This window comes from Grampus griseus, assembly GCF_964374135.1.
Source record: "Grampus griseus genome assembly, chromosome: 13".
Lineage (NCBI taxonomy): Eukaryota > Metazoa > Chordata > Mammalia > Artiodactyla > Delphinidae > Grampus > Grampus griseus.
In genome coordinates, this window is record NC_139007.1 from 39,546,173 (window position 1) to 39,564,765 (window position 18,593).

Genomic DNA, 18,593 nt, shown 5'->3' on the forward strand with positions numbered 1-18,593 from the left:
ATAATAAAGAAGAGAGGCAGATTTATTAGGCAAAAAATGTGTTTTTGCCTAGCAAAAGCTCAATACTGCCATGTAAGAAGTAATTTCCTTGATATTTAAATAGTTTCAAGCATAGAAAGTGATGGCAAGCTTCCCAGTTTATATAAAGTTAGTGAAACTCTGATAGCAAATTCTGACAAATAGAGCATGTACACACACACACACACACACACACACACACACAAACTATAAATGAATCACACTTCTGAGTATAAAAAAAATTCTAGATTAACAGCTAAAAGAAATTCAGAAAATCAGAAATACAAGAATGGCTTAGTGTTGGAAAATATATTAGTATAATTGATCAAATCAGTAGGTCAACGGATTAGAAATTTTATGATCATCTTGATAAATTCTGAGAAGGCATGTGATAATGTCCAACATCCATTCTGGATAAAAATATTTAATAACGTTATGAATAAACATTGACGAGATCCCTTTACTGAGGCCCACTATCACTTCCACCATTTAACATCATTCTAGAACTGCTAGCCTACATAATTATTCAAGAAAGGAAATAAGCATAAATATTGGGAAAAAAGGAGTTGAAACTATGCTTCTTTTCAAACGATAAGATTGGCTATCTGCAAAACTCAAGAGACTCAACTAAAAATCTATCAAAACTAGGAAGTAAGTTTAGTAAGGTGGCTTGTTACAAAGAAACATAAAAATCAAACAGCTTTCCAACATACAGGTAATAACTACTTGGAAAATGTAATAGAAAAATAATCCCATTTAATAGTAACAAAATGACAAAATTTCTAGAAATAAACTTATTAAGAAAAGTATTGACAATACATGAAGAAAGTTATAAAATGTTAAGGAAGGATAGAAGTATTAGGCCAATAAATGGAGATTTAATCTGTCTGCATGAGAAGATTTAATAGTAAAGATGTGAATCCTCATCAATTTATTGTATAATGTTAACACAATCCTCCCACTAGGATTTCCTGTAAAACTTGACAAAATTCTCCAAGCATCCCAAAGCCTAGTACAGCTCCTGGCACCCAGTATGTACTCATTTTATGGATAAATGAAAGAATACCCAGGAATAATTTTAAAACAGAATGTTTTGAGGAGGAACTTGCATTACTGGATTTAAAATGCATCATAAGATTTTAATAATATTTTGCATTAAAGGTTGTAATATAAAGATCAAATCACAGAAAGTTCAGAAGTTTACATACACACAAACTTAAGATAAAGTTGCCCTTTCAAACATCCAGTAGAATTATGGATAATTTAATAAGTGTTATTTGTAAAATGCCTCACCATTTAGAAAAAATGAATTTAGATCTCTAGCACAAAATTTATGACAATAATTACATATTAATTAGAAAGAAGCATTATTTTAAAATGAGATAATGCAATTTTGTATATGCCATAGGACCATAATTAATCATTACAAATATGAATAGAAGAGAGAGGGGTGAAAAATGCATCACATTCTTATCAGTGAATATCTCTGGGGAGTAAGTATGAGTGACTTTTTCTTCCATGTGCTTTTTCCAGTTTTCTGTGATCACTTGAGAGACACAGGAGATAAGAATACAGACACTGATTTGAATCCTCATCACTTGCTGCCTGTGGTCAAATCATATAACTCCTCTGAGCCTTAATTTCTTCATCCACTAAAAATAGAGATATAAATACCTACCGTATCCATATGGTTATTGAGGTTATAATTTTATAACATCATTTTTAAGGTGCAAACAAAGCTTGTCCACTTGCTATTTGACTTATGTTACCTGCCTGGCCCCTCTTGGCAACTGGGTTTGCCACCCTAGTCTAGACATAAATATTTAAGAAATCCTTCTGCTAACAGTTCAAACAACAGCAACAACCTACTTCACAGGTCTATTATGAGGATCAAATACGAAAATACATGTAATGCATTTAGCATAGCCTCAACATATAGTAAATGCTCAATTAATTTAGCTATTATTTCTTTCGTAATGAGGAAAATTTTATTAGGAAAAGAATATTTGAAATTGAGGCAGTGATGGTTATAGTAGGATGATTATATAGTAGGATGGTTATAGTATGACAGTATACTGCCACAGCTTCTGGGAAATCCAAACAGTGGTGGTTAAATCTAGTCTAAAATTGCTGGAGCTAATCTCAAATTTTGGATCCAGATCTTTGAATGTGAGGAAGATCCCACAAAATGTACAGGAAGTGCTGCACTGAGAGTATTCCATTAAGAAGAGATGTTTAGATTAAACTACTTTCATGTGTTCTAAATGGTAGATATAAATTCTACCAAAACCAATCAATAAATTTTCAAAAGTAGCCAAGAAATGAAAACTCTCATTTTTCCTGGAGAAAACTAGAAACTCGCCCTCCACCCAACCCCAGACCAAAACTCTGTGTCTATTTTAAAATAATATGATAAGCAGTGAGACTCAGGAAGAGGAAGAATGGTCAAGAGAAAGAACTCTGGGATTTTGGAAACGAGGGTTCAAGTCTCAGCTATGCCACCAGCTGGGTGAATATATCAGGAAGCCATTTAACCTACTGTGCCTCTGTTTCCTCATCTGTAAAGTTATGTAATTGTGTTAATGGATCACCAAGTCTTTTTCCGGTTTCACTGTTTTATAACTTTTGGATTTGAAATTAATATTCCCCAAATAGAAATATTTAATTACAATCAAGGCTGATACACAGCCTAAAACAACAGCAACAACAGCAACAACACAAACTCTACGAGTCAGGTGAAGTGTTTTCATCACAACTGGTATAAATAAAGGTGCAAATTCTGCTCAGTCTCTGCCCAGCAAGCAGATCTATTAAAGTAAAGAAATCTGAATTTGGAAACTCTGATTCCTTTCCTTAGTCGTCCAGAACTGAAATCTTTTTCTCTGTGTAAGATTCAGGTTTATGTATATTCATTTCTTCAACCACTTATTAAGAGGCTGCAATGCAAGTGTGCAAGGTGCCAGGGATATCAAGACAAGCAAACCAAGTTCTTGCCTTCAGGTAGTCAAGCTTAACTGTTGACCTAAGCTTAAAACACACATTTTAAACAGATAGTTCACCTTGTTTTTTAGCTTGTAGTTCTGAGAGAAGCCGCTCTTTCACAGCTTTAATGGCTGCTTCAGTGGCCTCAGCTATAGTATTTCTGGTTAGCGTTTCGAGGGCTTTATCAAAACGTGGTTGGACAAGTTTATCGTAGTCAACTACCTGCAAAGAATATTTGAGAAAACCAACATAAGCACAAGTTACTCTGAATATTAAGCACACTGTTCATCTACATCTATTTCTATAGCTATACCTATCCATCTCAAAAATATTAATGCTGCTGGAGGTATGTTATTCTCAGAATTCAGTGATTTTTGAGTACTTGCTTTCACGGAAATTCAATATATATATAAATATATATTTATATTTGTATGATCATGTAATATACATTCAAATTACATGTATATTTTTAAATCAACATTTTATGGATAATCTACATATAATTAAAGGCACCCATTTTAAGTACAGAGTTTGATGAGTTTTTACAAATATATACATGACGACCACAATCAAAATATAGAACATTTATATCACCCCAAAAAGTTCCCTCTCATCCCCCTTTATAGTCAGTTCCTGGCACCTGGCAACCACTTTGTTTTCTGTCACTATAAATTAGTTTTGCCTTTTCTAGAATTTCATATAAATAGAACCATACAGTGTATAATCTTTTCCAAGCTTTCCTACCTTAGCATAATGTTTTTGAGATTCATCAGTGTAACTGTATATCTCAGTAATCTATTCCTTTTTGTTTTTGAATAGTATCATTGTATGAATATACCATAGTTTTTAATCCATTCATCATGGACATTTGGGTTATTTCCAGTTTTGGCAATTTAAAAGTACCAATGAACATTTGTGAGAAAGTCTTTTTGTGGACATTACGTTTTCACATCTCTTGGATAAATGCTGAGGAGTAGAATTACTGGGTCATATGATTAAGTGTATGTTTGACTTTATAATAAATAAAGCACTAAACTGTTTCCAGAGTGGTTAAGGCTATTTTAAAGTCCTAGCAGCAAAGTATGAAAATTGAAGTTATTCCACCTCATCACCAACACTTGGTTTTGTGAATCTTTCACATTTTAGCCACCCTAGTTGGTGTGAAGTCTCATTGCAGTTTAAATTTACATTTCCCTAATCACTGACAATTTTGAGCTTCTTTTTATGAGCTTATTGGTCATTCACTGACCCACATGTTTTTAAGCATATGTTCAACTTCTGCCTAGTTAAAAAATTAGGTTAGAATTCTACATATATTTTGAATATAAGTCCTTTGTTAGGTAAATTATATACTTAATACTGAATGTTGGGATGTTAGATTTATATATGCCTTTTAAGTTTAAATAATATTTCCATATTTCTAGATTCAATTTTGCTTTTCCTTCAATATGCTTATATTACTTTATTCCATGCCAACAAAAATACATCCACACCATCATTTTTAATGGATGAACAGTACTGTATTAGATGAATATATTACAACTTAATATTTAACTAAAATACCAATTATATTTAGATATACATGATTTTGTTATTATAAACTAGGTTATGAAGAACATAGTTATGTATATGTCTTTGATAGTTTCTTCAGGAAAAACATATAGTTCAAAGGATATGTATAGATTTTAGGCTTTTATATGTATTTCCAACTGCTATCCCTAATGATTATACCCTAACCAGCAATGTATGAGAAATGTACTTTCCCAATCCTAGCCACACATCAATACTGGTCGTTAATATGATTTTTCAACAGTGAGATTGACATGACATATATCTGTTTTTTTTGGCCTCTCCCTGGTTATCAAGGTGATACTCCTTTTCTCATGTGTAATGGCTATTTGGATCAACTATTTTGTGAACTGCCTGTTTACTATCATTTTCCATTGGGGCTTTTATATATTGATTTGTAAAAACTCTTTACATTTTAAAATTATAATTCTTTTGTCTGACACATACTGTGATGGTCTTAAAACATGTCCACAAATGCTTTAATATTCCTTTCTTCAGAAGGTGAAGCCTAATTTCCCTCTTCTTTAGTGTAAGCAGGACTCAATGACTTACTTTAAATGAATATAGTATGGTGCATTTTTCATTTAAAAAGGGAAACAGGGGCTTCCCTGGTGGCGCAGTGGTTGAGAGTCTGCCTGCCGATGCAGGGGACACGGGTTCGTGCCCCGGTCCGGGAAGATCCCACATGCTGCGGGGCAGCTAGGCCCGTGAGCCATGGCCGCTGAGCCTGCGCGTCTGGAGCCTGTGCTCTGCAACGGGAGAGGCCACAACAGTGAGAGGCCCGCATACCGCAAAAAAATAAATAAATAAATAAAAATAAAAAGGGAAATGGCAAACCACAGAGTGGTAGAAAATATTCATAATGTTTATTAGAAAATAGTCATAATGTTTATAATAAAAAAAACTGTACACAGACAACATAAGGAACTCCTACCAATAATATGCAAAAAAGTTAAAAATGGGCAAGAGGCTTGAACAAAGTGAACAAACACTTCAAAAAGTGAATATCTGAATAACATATGAAAAAATGTTGAACCTCATTAGTCATCAGGGAAATGCAAATTAAAACCTCAGTGAGATATACCCACTAGCATGGCTAAAATTAGAAAGACTGACCATAACAAAAGTTGGCAGGAATGTGGAACTCTCATACACTGCTGGTAGGATAGTAAATTAGTAGAACTAGTCTTGAAAACAGTTTGGCATTTTCTACACAAGTTGACTATGTATGTATACCTTATGTCCCAGAAATTTTACTCCTAGATATACCTTCAAACTATATAAAGATATGCATGTATACACCAAGAAACAGGTACAAGACTGTTTATAGCAATGTTATTCACAATTCCCCGAACTGAATCAACCTAAGTTTTATTGACACTCAAATGGATAATAAATCATAATATAATTCAATCAATAGAATACAATAAAACAATAAAAATAAGCTATAGCTATAACATGCATAAATATCACAATTATAATGTTAAGTGAAAGAAGCTAGACACAAAAAACATAAACTGTTTTAAGTCCATAAAGTTAAAAAAATATGCAAAGCTAATCTATGGTATTTGAATGTGTGCTTACATGGTAAAACCATAAAAGAAAAGTACAGAAGTGAGTATCATAAAGTTCAGGGCGGTGGTTACCTTTGTGGAAGGAGTAAGAGGACTGATATTAGAAAGAGGCATAAGGCGGTTTCTGGGGTTCCGTGTCTGACCTAGGTGGTGGTTACATGGGGGTTTGTTTTGTGATATTTCAATGAGCTTCACTTTTCTGTACGTTTGTCATATTTTACAATAAAAAAGTGAAAAGCAAGTAGGAAATGTTACCCCTGTGTTTAAAAGAATTTAATAGCATTTGGAATAAATTCAAACTCCTTCCCAGGGCCTGCACTGTCTGACTACATCTTCAGCCATCTCCACCTTGTGCTGTTCCTCCTTTCACACTACATGCTCCAGCCACACTGGCCTTCATATAATTCCTCTACATTCCAATCCCTCAACAAATCCTTTGGCTCTATCTTCAAATTATATCTCAAATCTGCCCACTTCTTACCACCTCTACTGCTATCACTCTGGTCTAAGCTAAAAGTAATTTCTCTTCACTTACCGAGGGTGGAGAATAAGATCACTGAGGGGAGAGGTCAAGGAACTGTCAGGTCAATGTGTTGGGAGGGTCATCTTTGTAGATAGTGAAATCACCAAGAATGATGACAGGAATGAGTGTGTGGAGGAAGGGTCGGTGGGCCAGGAGGGGTGTAACCCAGGGAACAGGAGATGAGTGAAACCAAGAAAGGTAATGGGTGGCACAGTCTGCATGACATAGCAGTCAAATCTGGGGACTTTCGGGAGTGGCTATGGTCTGGAAGCTGCACTAAAGCATTGAGGAAGATGCCTTCCCCACTCTAAGCCCAGTGGAACAATTACCCAGTTGACAGTATAAAATTAAGAAAGCCAAGCACAGGGAATTCCCTGGCGGTCCAGCAGTTAGGACTCCGTGCTTTCACTGCTGAGGGCTCAGGTTCAATCCCTGGTCAGGGAACTAAGGTCCCACAAGCTACGCTGCGCAGCTAAAAAGAAATTTTTAACTTAAAAAAAAACAGAAGAAAGAAACACCTATCAAGCTGCATCAGAAGAATGATTTATTAAAGCTGGAGTTTGGGGGGGGGGGTTAAAAAAAAAAAAGAAAACTGAGTACAAATCCTAAAAGTCCTAAAATCCCACAAAGTATAATCAAGTATAGATAGGTAGAAAGCTAGTTAGGTAGCTAGCTAAGTAGTTACCTTTCCTTTGTAATGTTTTGCAAGCAGATTGCTAAGTGTTGTTTTCCCTGAAGACTGAGGTCCAAATATGAACACTTTAAATGGTGGTGCTGGCATAGGTGGAAGAAGATAGGGACGTGGGTTCAATAAAAATGTTTTTAATGCTTCTTCTGATGAAAGCCAGTATATTTTACCTAGAAAACTTAAAAAATGACATTATCATAAACAACTGAAAAGAGGTATGGGCAAGTTTTTAAATTAAATTCTGAAAATCTTACTTACCTCACAGAAAATTCTGGCAATCCTTGAAAAATTTTACCTTCTTTTAAAGTCACCGGACATGTATGTCCCCATCTGCTTCTCTGCCATCTGTATCTCGGTGCAATAAGTTTACAAGCTGCAAGAGTACGGAACAGCTCATCCTGTTAATAGCAAACAACATTAAAAATGTGGGCATAAGTTTGGCTGAAATTCACATTATTATTTCATTTCTTCTTTGATCATGTTCTACTATTTAAGAAATAATTCATAAAGGAAATTTTGGTTTTTTCCTCAATTGCAACCATTCTGTACTTGTCCAAAATTTAATAAGACAAATAGTTTTCATTTCTGTTTTAAGACCTTGTTTAAATTTTACTGAGCATTTTCTCTTGTAGGGTAGGATGAGCATAAGGTGGATAGAGCATTTTCTATTATCTGTTTCAGGAAACAGATTCTGAAAAATTCTTATTGAAAAGGTTTGAAAACATACCAGAATCTTAGCTAATTTACATAAGTTTTAAAATAGGAAGATGTTACATGCAGATTTGCATTGACTTAGCTGTTTCATTCTTCTTAAATGTAAAGTCTCCCTCAGCAATCCTCTGTTCGTCACCTGCAGAGTAGCTAAGAACCACTTCTCTACCGACTGCAGACTGCTGAGAGGGTCACTGTCCTAGCGCTACCTTGGCAGGGACAAGAGAACTGGAGGGAAACGACATGGTAGGCAACTGCTAGGGGGACAGGTCCAGGCTGGCTCCCTCCCACCTTCAGACATGGATCTCACATGTATTGCTGGTTCCAGAGCTGACTGTGGAGGACAGATGAGAATGGAAACTCTGGTCTTGCCTGCACTGCTGCAGTATATGAGAGCAAAGAGGCATGCTGGTTTCGGGGATGTTGCATGGATGTCCCCACCTGAAGGCTGGAAGAAGCTAGATGGGAAGGAAACTGTCAATGCTTAGGGGAGCTGAATGACACTGAGAACCTTGTCGGTGGGGCACATTTGGCTACCACCCTTCTCCATGAGTCCACAGACAACGAGCTAGGGACTGAAATGTACCCAGTTAAGACAGGAAGCAGGCACTTTTTCCTTATCATCCCTATTTCCTGTCCAAACTTGAAGAAAGTGTGTGAATAGCAGACCATGCTCCTCTCTCAACTTTGAGCCCCCGAGGCTACATATCTAGCGGGGGCTGAGGGGCGATGAAAAGATGAGCTTTCAAATGAGTTTGATATCACAGCCGTAAAAATGATCATGACTGTCTCTGGTTAAAGGCAGACTGAACACATGCATTTGTGTTTGCTTTTTTCCTAAAACCTTGCAAAAATGACAGCAGAGGAATGAAAAAAGAAATGAACTCACGAGGACACGGAGACTGGGAGAAGAGACCAGAGGAGCTGACAGCTAAGCAGCCGCAGCTATACGCTTTTGTCAACTAGAAAGCAGAAGTATGTAGCAGCCGCAGCTACACACTTTTGTGTGTAGCTCCCTAGGCCCTCAGAGCTCATTGTGGTGAGCCCTGGAGACCCGGCTGGACAGATCTTGTCAATATTTCTTTACCTTGTAGCCTAGCTCCTTGGTCTTCTCCTCCAACAAGGCGTATCTCTCTGTTCCGTGCCTGCTGCGCTCCCGGTGGCCAACCACGTGCTTGTTCGTGATGAGATGTTCGTTCCAGCTGCTTCTGATAGTGGTTATGCTTTTCGATTTTGGTGTCAAAGTGCTTGAGCTCTTCCCAAAAGGATTCCAGTTCCTTCTCTGTGAAGGTGGCTGACCTGGCCGGGTCCCACAGATCCATCACCTGGGGCTCGTCGAACTCTGCCTTGGCGCCGCAGCCCCGGTGGCCGACTTTCTGCAGGTGGTCGAAGTCCTGGCTTATGTCCCGCAGCCTGTCCTTCACTCGGCATGTCTGCTCTGCAGCACGTTCTCCTGGCTGTGGGTCATGTCGGCGGGACTGACGACGTTTTCCTTAATTTCTTCTGTCCTGCTCAGGGTCTCCTGAAGGTCCTTATTCTCCTGGACCTTCTCCCTGTGATGCTGAAACTCCCACCACGACTGGTCCAGTTCTTCATTGAAAAACCTCCCGAAGGTCTTCGCCTTGTGCCACTGCTTCTCCCGCCGGGGGTCCTCCAGGCTGTGGTCCTCGGTGCCGGGGCTGAGGACGTTGCTGCTCACTGCTGGCCTGGGCGTCGTTTCTCCCGTCCCGACCAAACTTGGCCAGGATAACGTTGAGACTGCTGCTAAGTTTTGCTTCTTTCTCTCCATCTTCAACTAAGCCTTCAGCCTTCAATCTCTTCCTCTTGAATTCGTCCCTTTCGCGTAAGTATCTTGAAGCTCGAGCTTGTATCTTGATCAGCATGGAGCTCGCACAATTTCACAGGAGAAAGATTAAGCCGCTGGGCCTTCCCCCACAGGTGATTCTGCTTCTCCTGGCGGAACTACCCCCGACCCAGGCTCGCGCTCCGAGGGCTGCGCGGGCTCATTCTTATCCCGCGAGAACTTGCCGCTGTCGCCGGCGGCCCGCCAGGCCCGGGAGGCGACGGCGGCGGCGGCGGCGGCGGCGGCGGCGGCGGCGGCGGCAGTACTAGTTGCCGGAGCTCGCGCAGCGCAGCTCGGACCTTCCGCGATGCCGTCTTCCTCCTCTGGAAGCCGAGACCCCGGCAATTGCGGGTCGGAAAAGCCCCCGGGTTTTCTGAATACTTTAAAATTTCCCTTCAGTTATGACCTAGAAGTGACTCAGTACAGAGCTTCTGTGTGCATCAGGCCCACCTTTCCTCCTCTTCAGCACCAGTTCGTGTTACATATTCCAGCTATATTCAGCCATTAAGATCTAGGGATTACACAGTACAGGATAACAAAATGACCTCTTTCCTTAAATTTATTTCCACAATTTATTTGAATTATAATATCTATGATTCTGGTATTAGTTTTTTTATTTCTATTTTTATAGGTGAATCTAAACTTCCCAGAATAGATCATATCCTCCACTTAAAAGTCCTGGTAGCCCTTTTAGCACTTGGCAATTATAATTTGATCACCGTCACATCCACAATACATCAGGGCCAGGAACACAGTAGTTATTTTAAAAATTGGTTGAATGATTGGGGAAACGAATGAGTATAGAGTTGAGGGCTTTTATGTCTTTTCTTTCTTTGGTGCTGCAAAATTTTGAAACTGAACTTGGGTTTCTTTATTTCTTATTATTCCTGTGGTTGGTTGATCTGATTTTATTGCCTTTCTTTGTTTCAAAACTTTTGTTGTGTTTAGTGTCTACAAGAATATTGTGCCAATATTACAGCTTCCCAAATATCAAATCCATTTTTATAAAAGGTATCCTGAGAGCCTTTTAAACCTTGAAAGGATACAAATTAAGGTCACAACATATAGTGAAAGGGTAGACTTTCAAACAGTTAAAAATAACTTACATTTTCCATCGTGTCATTAATTTCTTCCTCTGCACTCTGAAGTTTGGTTAAAACAGCTGCTCTTTTTAGGTTCAGATATTTAAGTCGATCCATAACTGTCTAAATTTAAAGAACAAGTCTTTTAATACATTGGCATTTGAACATCTCAAATGTCCTGAAAAAGTCATGAGCTCATGTGTAGAATACTGCCTTGTTCTTCCTAGCTTCTGGTAGTTTGCCGACAATGTTTGGTGTTGCTTGGCTTGTAGATGCATCCCTCCAATCTCTGCCTCTGTTGTGACATAGCCATTTTCTCCCTGTGTTCATGCGTCTCTTCTCTTATAAGGATGCCAGCCATATTGGATTAGGACCAATCCTAATTCACTATGGCCTCACCTTAACTTGATTACATCTGAAAAGATCCTATGTCCAAATGAGGTCACACTTACAGGTATTGAAGGTTAGCTCCTCAACATATATTTTTGGGGACACAGTTCAACCCATGAGAGTCTACCCTTTGGTCCCCAAATATTCATGCCCTTCCCTTGTTAATTCCCTAATTTATGTGAGAATCCTTATCTCATTGGTATTGAGCTTCTCCATGTAACTTGTTCTGGCCAATAGAATGTGGGCAGAAGTGCCAGGGTGCCATTGCTGGCCGGGGCCTCTAGGCTTGGCAAGTTTCAACCAGGCCTGTTGGAACTTCTGCCCTTTACCTTGAGGAAAGTGTGTCCCAGGTTGTAAAAAGTAGTCAAATTCTGGATATATTTTGAAGAAGAAGCCTGCTGTATATGCTGATGGGTTGGATGTGGGATATGAGAAAAAGAGAGGAGCAGCTGGAAGGATGGATGTGACATATACTGAGAGGGGAAAACTGTGGGAGGAGTGTATTTGGGGCAGGGTGGTGGTGATGGCGGATCAGGACTTTTATCTTGCACATTTAATCTGAGATGACAATTATACTTCCAATTGGATATATTGGATATATTTAGTAGCAGTTGATTATACAAGTGTGAAATTCAGGGGAAAGGTCTGGTATAGTAATTTGAATTTAAGAGTTGCCAGCATTTAGAAGGTATTTAAAGCCATTGGGTTGGATGAAGTCTCCTAAGAAATGAGGGTAGACAGAGAAGAGTGCTCAAGGAATGAGTTCTGGGATCCTCCAACTCTAGAGGTTAGAGATGTAGAGTGTTAGAGGTAGAATGAGCTATAGTAGTGTGGGGTCCCAGAAGACAAGGGAAGAAAGGAGCAGGAAGGAAGAAGTGATGAGCTGGGTCAAATATTGCTTCTAGGTGAATTAGATGAAGACCAAATAGTCACCACTGGCTTTGATCAGGAGATCACGGATGAGCTTGGCAAGAGCATATTCTAAGTGAGGAGCTTCTCCCTAATTTGGTTGCACCACCAGCATTATTACTTATGTGGCCACCAGCCATATCAAACTAAAAATCTGGGCATTGCTTCTGCCTTTTCTCTCTCCCTGTCCTCCTACATTAAGTAGCTCCCAGGTCTGTCTTCTGTCCATTCCCACAGTCACTACCCTAGGTTAGACCACCATCTCTTATCTGATGTGCTGCAAAAGTCAGAACTAGTCTTCCTCCCACCAACCTGCTTCTCCTCAGTTTTTCCTTTGCATTGCAGTCTGAGTGATCTTTCTTAAATGGAAGTAGAAGCATTTTACTCTCTGGCTTAAAACCTTTCACTGGCAGCCCACTCTCTCATGATGAGGTCTAAACTCTTCAACATGGCTTATGAGGCCTTTCTTGCTGCAACCCCTGCTTATTCCTAAAGTTTTGGCACTACTCCACTCCTACTCCATCCCCCTAAAAACTCCTCCATCTTCCAGTCCTTCATTCATTTCCTAGAACTCACTAGGCTCTTTTTTGCCTCTGGGGCTTCACACAGACCCTTCCCTCAGCCTGGAACACTGTCCCACCTTCCTCCCCTCACCAGCCCTCACGGTCTAATTCTTACTCATCCTTAGAGTTTCAATTTAGAAATAATTACAGACACATGGCCTTCCTCATGAGATTAGGTCCTGTCCTTTTGGATACTGTGTGAGGGGAGGGACTTCTCTGACCCCTTCCCATCTGTATCCCTAGAGCTTATCATAATGCTGCACACCTATTAGGTGTTTAAGAAGAAGGTAATATATTATTTTGTATTGGACTGTATATTTTTTGCTTTTATTTTTTTATGTAATGTATATTTTTGTATTTTGTAATTTTTATGATGCATATTATTTTGTATTATTTTTGTATTTTGTACTTTTGTGTTTTCTGGTTATTTTAAAACCATGAGTGTGTATAACTTTTAAATCAGAATGCAGATATTTTTAAAAAAAGGCACAAGCTTATAGATACAGAAAGCAGATTGGTGGCTGCCAGAGGTGGGGGGTGGAGGATGGGAGGTAGACAAAATGGTTGAAGGAATTCAAAAGTATAAACTTTCAGTTATAAAATAAATAAGCCCTGGGGATGTAGTGTACAGCATGGTGATTATAGTTGATAGTACTATATTGCCTATTTGAAAGTTTCTAAGAGAATACATCTAAAAAGTTCTCATCATAAGAAAAAAAATTCTTTATGTATGGTGTCAGATGTTAGCTAGACTTATTGTGGTGATCATTTCACAGTATCTACAAATATCGAACCATTATGTTGTATACCTGAAACTAATATAATGTTGTATGTTAATTATACCTCAGTTTAAAAAAAAAAAGAATGAAGATATTTACATTTTGGGGAAAAAAAAAGTACCTTCTCTTCCTTACATTCTAAGTGGGAAGTTATCACATGAAATATATTTAAATGATGTATTTAGTATGGTTACCATAAACAGAAGAATTACTATTATGTTTTTGCCAAAAATCATGCATTAGTCTTTCAAATTCACACATTTAAAAAAAACCCTTTCCCAAACATTTTTTGCTTTTTTTCTGATCATAAACATCTTGAACAAAAATCTTTCTGTATATCTCCATGTATTTCCTTAGAATAAATTACTAGAAATTGGGCCTCTTTGGACAGATGATAGATATTTAAAAAAAATCTTTTGGGGCTTCCCTGGTGGCACAGTGGTTGAGAGTCCTCCTGCCAATGCAGGGGACACGGTTTCGTGCCCCGGTCCGGGAAGATCCCACATGCCGCGGAGCGGCTGGGCCCGTGAGCCATGGCCGCTGAGCCTGTGCGTCCGGAGCCTGTGCTCCGCAACGGGAGAGGCCACAACAGTGAGAGGCCCGCATACCGCAAAAAAAAAAAAAAAAAAAAAAATCTTTTGGATACATATATGCCGTATTATTTTCCAGGAAGATTGTGCCCTGTATGCTCCTACTGAAAGGGTACAAGAGCATTTCACAAACCCTCCCCACAATCCTGGATATTGGATAAATTTGTTAAATCTGCTAAGAAAATGCTGCTTTTTATTCTTTGTGCTGTTTGCATTTCTTTGACTAATAATATGATTATAGAAGTATAAAAAAATATATTATTAGACATTTCTTGCTAAATTACCTGCGTATGCCCTTTGCCTGTTTTTTCTATCGAGATATTTGCTTTTTTCCTATTGAAATATCAGAAGTTTTAAAATATTTACAAAAGATACTCAGCATTTGTTTATAATAAGTATGGAAACTATTTCCCCTCATTGTCATTTGTTTAATAGTGAAAATAATATTGTATTTTCAAATATGCATATATTCTGTTTAAAAAAAGCTTTATTGAGATATAATTCATATACCATATAATTCATCCATTTAAAGCGTACAATTAAATGGTTTTTAGAATATTCAGAATTGTGCAACCATCACCACAATTAATCCTAGGACATTTTCATCACCCCCAAAATATACCCTATACCCATGAGTAGTCACTCCCCATTTATCCTGGGATCTCCCACAGTGGTAAACCCACGCCCCCCACCCTCTGCCACTAAGGAACCACTTATCCATTTTTTGTCTTTGTAGATTTGCCTATTTTGGACATTTCATGTAAATGGAATCATATGATATGTGATCTTTTGTAACTTTTCTTTACTTAGCCTGTGTTCAAGATTCATCCATGTTATAACATGTGTCAATACTTCATTCCTTTTTATTGCTGAATAATATTCCATCGTATGAGTATACCACATTTTATTTATCCATTCATCAGTTAATGGACATTTGTGTTGTTTCTACCTTTTAGCTATTGTGAATAGTGCTGCTATGAATATTCATGCACAAATTTTCATTTGAACACCTATTTTCAATTCTTTTGGGTATATACCTAGGACACGAATTGCTGAGTCACGTGGTAACTCCATGTTTAACCTTTTGAGGAACTGCCAAACTGTTTTCCAAAGTGGCCACATCATTTACAACCCTACCAACTATGTACGGGTGTTCCAATTTTTCTACATCCTCACCAACACTTGTTATTTATTGTCTGTTTTGGTTTCTGTTTTTAATTTTAGCCATCTTAGTGGATTTGAAGTGGTATCTCATTATGGCTTTGGTTTGCATTTCCCTATGGCTCATGTTAAGCATCGTGTCCTGTGTCTATTGGCTGTTATCTGCTTTTCCTTTTCTTTGAGGCACTTTTGGTCACACAGAGATTTTAAATTCAAATGCGGTTTTGATTTAAATATGGACAGATGAATAAATACCACATCAAAATTTTAAGTGTCAAGATGAATTTTTCAAAAATAAATGGTATTAAAAAAGTAAATCTATTAATGATATTTATTAAAATAAGTATAATCCAGTTGATACTTTTTTGATTTTCCAAACTGTGGCATATTCTTACTGAGCATTGCACTTACCGTGAAGAGCTCCTCTGGGGGCTTATTTCCGTCTAGCTCAATGAGATACTGGGAATCGTGTTCAGCCATTACTTCCTGCAGATGATCGAACACAAGCCTCATCATTCAAGATTATTGGCAAAAGATCAGAATCTTAATATACCATGAAGAAATATTTAAAGCTAAATTATTTGCTTTATACTTGACATAATAGATGTTATTTTCAGGAGAGCTTTTACAAAAGCCTAAACTAGTCTTCTTACCATGAATTTTACTCTTTCTGTTTTTTCCATTTTTCTCTACAGTGAAGTCTTAGAGTCTTTCCCAACAGAAGTGTTTTGGGGCATCTATCTCTCTGTATGTATTCATAGAATAATAGAATAATAGAATAATAATAGAATAATAATAATAGAATAATAGAATAATTTCTACCAAACTGCTAGCTGAAGAATGGGGTTGGTTCATTATAATAGAATAATAACAGAATAATAATAATAGAATAATAGAATAATTTCTACCAAACTGCTAGCTGAAGAATGGGGTTGGTTCATTTCACTTTTTATTCTCCTGGCTGTGGGTGATGTTCAGTATCCAGATATCCATCTCTGTAAACTGCCAAACCATAACCTCTGTGCAATTTTCCGTTAGACTTTCTTCTGCTTAACATTCATGGAGCATCTTTAGCCCTTATCTGCCATATGGTTTGTAAATGTTTTGCCTTGCTATGATTTATCTTTTGACTTTGTTTATGGTATCTTTTGCAATATAAAATATTTTTATGATGAAATCTGTTCTCATTGTTTCTGGATTTCCTTCCTTGCTTAAATTAGATTTTCTCTATCTCAAGGATATATTAATATTCTTATAAATTTTCTTCCACTATTTTTTTTACCATTAAAATCTAAAATCCAAGGGATTTTATTTTTTGACATTGGCAATGTTGAACTGTATCTGAGTCTTGTGTTCCCAGAAAGTAGGGATGGTGGGGAGATAAGACCCACCTCCACCTTTCCTCAAAGACTCGGATAAGATCCATCTCCATCTTTTTTCATGATTCCCATAGGACCTGACGGTGGCTCCCTTGTTTACCTGCCTCCATAAAAACCCAGCCCCCTTACTTTTCTTTGAGAAAGTCCTCCTTAATGAACATTCTCCCTGTTGCAATGGTCTGAACAAAATCATCTCCTTAAATGTCCAGTACATTTTGTCTTTCATAATACTGCGCAAGGTCAGGTTCTAAGTATTTCTTTTCTTCTAGACAGAAGGCACATTATGTCTGCATTATTTATTTAACCATAAATAACCATGCTCTGAATAAGGAAGTACATTATGCTTTTCTGCATTTCATATACTTTCCTTAAGCTAGATTCTTAAGAATGGACTTACTAAGTCTAAGGGTAGGAACAATCCTAAGGCTAAAGATCCTATACCAGGTCTGACCGGGAGTCAAGGTGGGATTCGAAGACAGGCGAGAATGAGGACTTAGCCTTGGATTACTCCTGAAGTAGGATATAAGCCAGAAAATGATGCAGGTTACTTTGCTCCCACTTGCTTTCCTCATGTCTTTTGAAGGAACACTGAATTTTGGTGGTATTGGCCTTCCAAGTGAATTGACATCTCAGCCAGGTCAGAGGAGACTGGAATTGCAGGCTCCTACCTTTGAAGGCTCTCCCACCTCCCTCCACACACACCAGCACCTTGGAATTACCTTACAAGGCAAGCTATATACTATTCAGCAAGCATCACCTAGGCCTAACGTCTAGGTTCTTGGCTTTGAAATTCTTGCACTGCTGGCACCAGGGCAATCGATTCTTATCTATGCTTTGCTGTAGGGCTTAGAATTTTTCCACTTCTGGGCTTTTTTCAGACGAGCTGTCTAAAAACCACCATACTAATTTCTATTCCTTTCAGCAGGGTATGAGAGTGTGTGCTTTACCATATATACTTGCTAGAATTAGTAATTCTTATTCCTTGTTCATCTTTTAAAATTTGATCATGGAAATATCTCTTAATTTAGATTAGCCTTTCTTTATTATCAGTAAAGCTGAACATTTTTCTACAGTCCTGTTACTCTTTTGTCTTTCATTTTTGTGAACTGTCTGCTCGTATTTCTTGCCCATTTATCATCGGGAGGGTAAGACCTTACAGGTTTTAGAAAAATCATTTCTATGACCTTTTTTTTCACATTTAAAAAATTGAAGAATAGTTGATTTACAATGTGTTAATTTCTGCTGTACAGCAAAGTGATTCAGTATACATATATATACATTCTATTTTTAATATTCTTTTCCATTGTGGTTTATCACAGGATATTGGATATAGTTCCCTGTGCTATATAGTAGGACCTTGTTATTTATCCATTCTATATACACTGGTCTGCATCTGCTAACCCCAAACTCCCACTCCATCCCTCCCCCCCCACCCTCCCTCCACTTTGTTAACCCTGTCTGTTCTCTATGTCTGTGAGTCTATGACCTTTTACTATATCAAAGCTTTAAATCTTTTATCATAGTTGATGTGGATATTTTTCAAGTTTGTTGTCTTTTTATTTGAGTGAGGTGTTTTTTAAAAATTTATTTCCAGAAGCTTTACATGTAATGAAACGGAAGCTGTTATTCTTTTTCCTTCGTGATCTCATCACTTGTTCAGCTGACCATCTGTTAAGCATTTACCACTCGCCAGAATTTGGGCACTGCCCTGGGCATTGGTGATGCTAGGATGTGAGACTTGGTCCCTATCCAACCTCCTGCCCATGAATATAGTTTTCTAATCTTCAGAATCTGATATTAATTATGCTTTATTTGATACCCAATGCCAGCCA

General features: G+C 37.9%; 1 protein-coding gene and 1 pseudogene across 2 annotated transcripts in view; both read right to left on the bottom strand.

The window, feature by feature from the left end:
• The window catches only part of AK9 (adenylate kinase 9), a 120,922-nt gene that overhangs the window by 80,175 nt on the left and 22,154 nt on the right, over positions 1-18,593 (bottom strand). The window contains exons 9-13 of the mRNA XM_082668796.1: positions 15,794-15,868; positions 11,015-11,113; positions 7,613-7,752; positions 7,352-7,532; positions 3,078-3,222 (exon numbers count right to left, since the gene is read on the bottom strand). Of these exons, the coding sequence (XP_082524922.1) occupies positions 3,078-3,222; positions 7,352-7,532; positions 7,613-7,752; positions 11,015-11,113; positions 15,794-15,868 (640 nt within the window). The remainder of the gene's footprint in view (positions 1-3,077; positions 3,223-7,351; positions 7,533-7,612; positions 7,753-11,014; positions 11,114-15,793; positions 15,869-18,593) is intronic.
• LOC309831816 (alpha-2-macroglobulin receptor-associated protein-like) lies at positions 9,090-10,908 on the bottom strand (annotated as a pseudogene). The gene is made up of 2 exons: positions 10,886-10,908; positions 9,090-10,281 (listed from the first exon to the last, which is right to left on the bottom strand). The product of its transcript is annotated as an alpha-2-macroglobulin receptor-associated protein-like (transcript).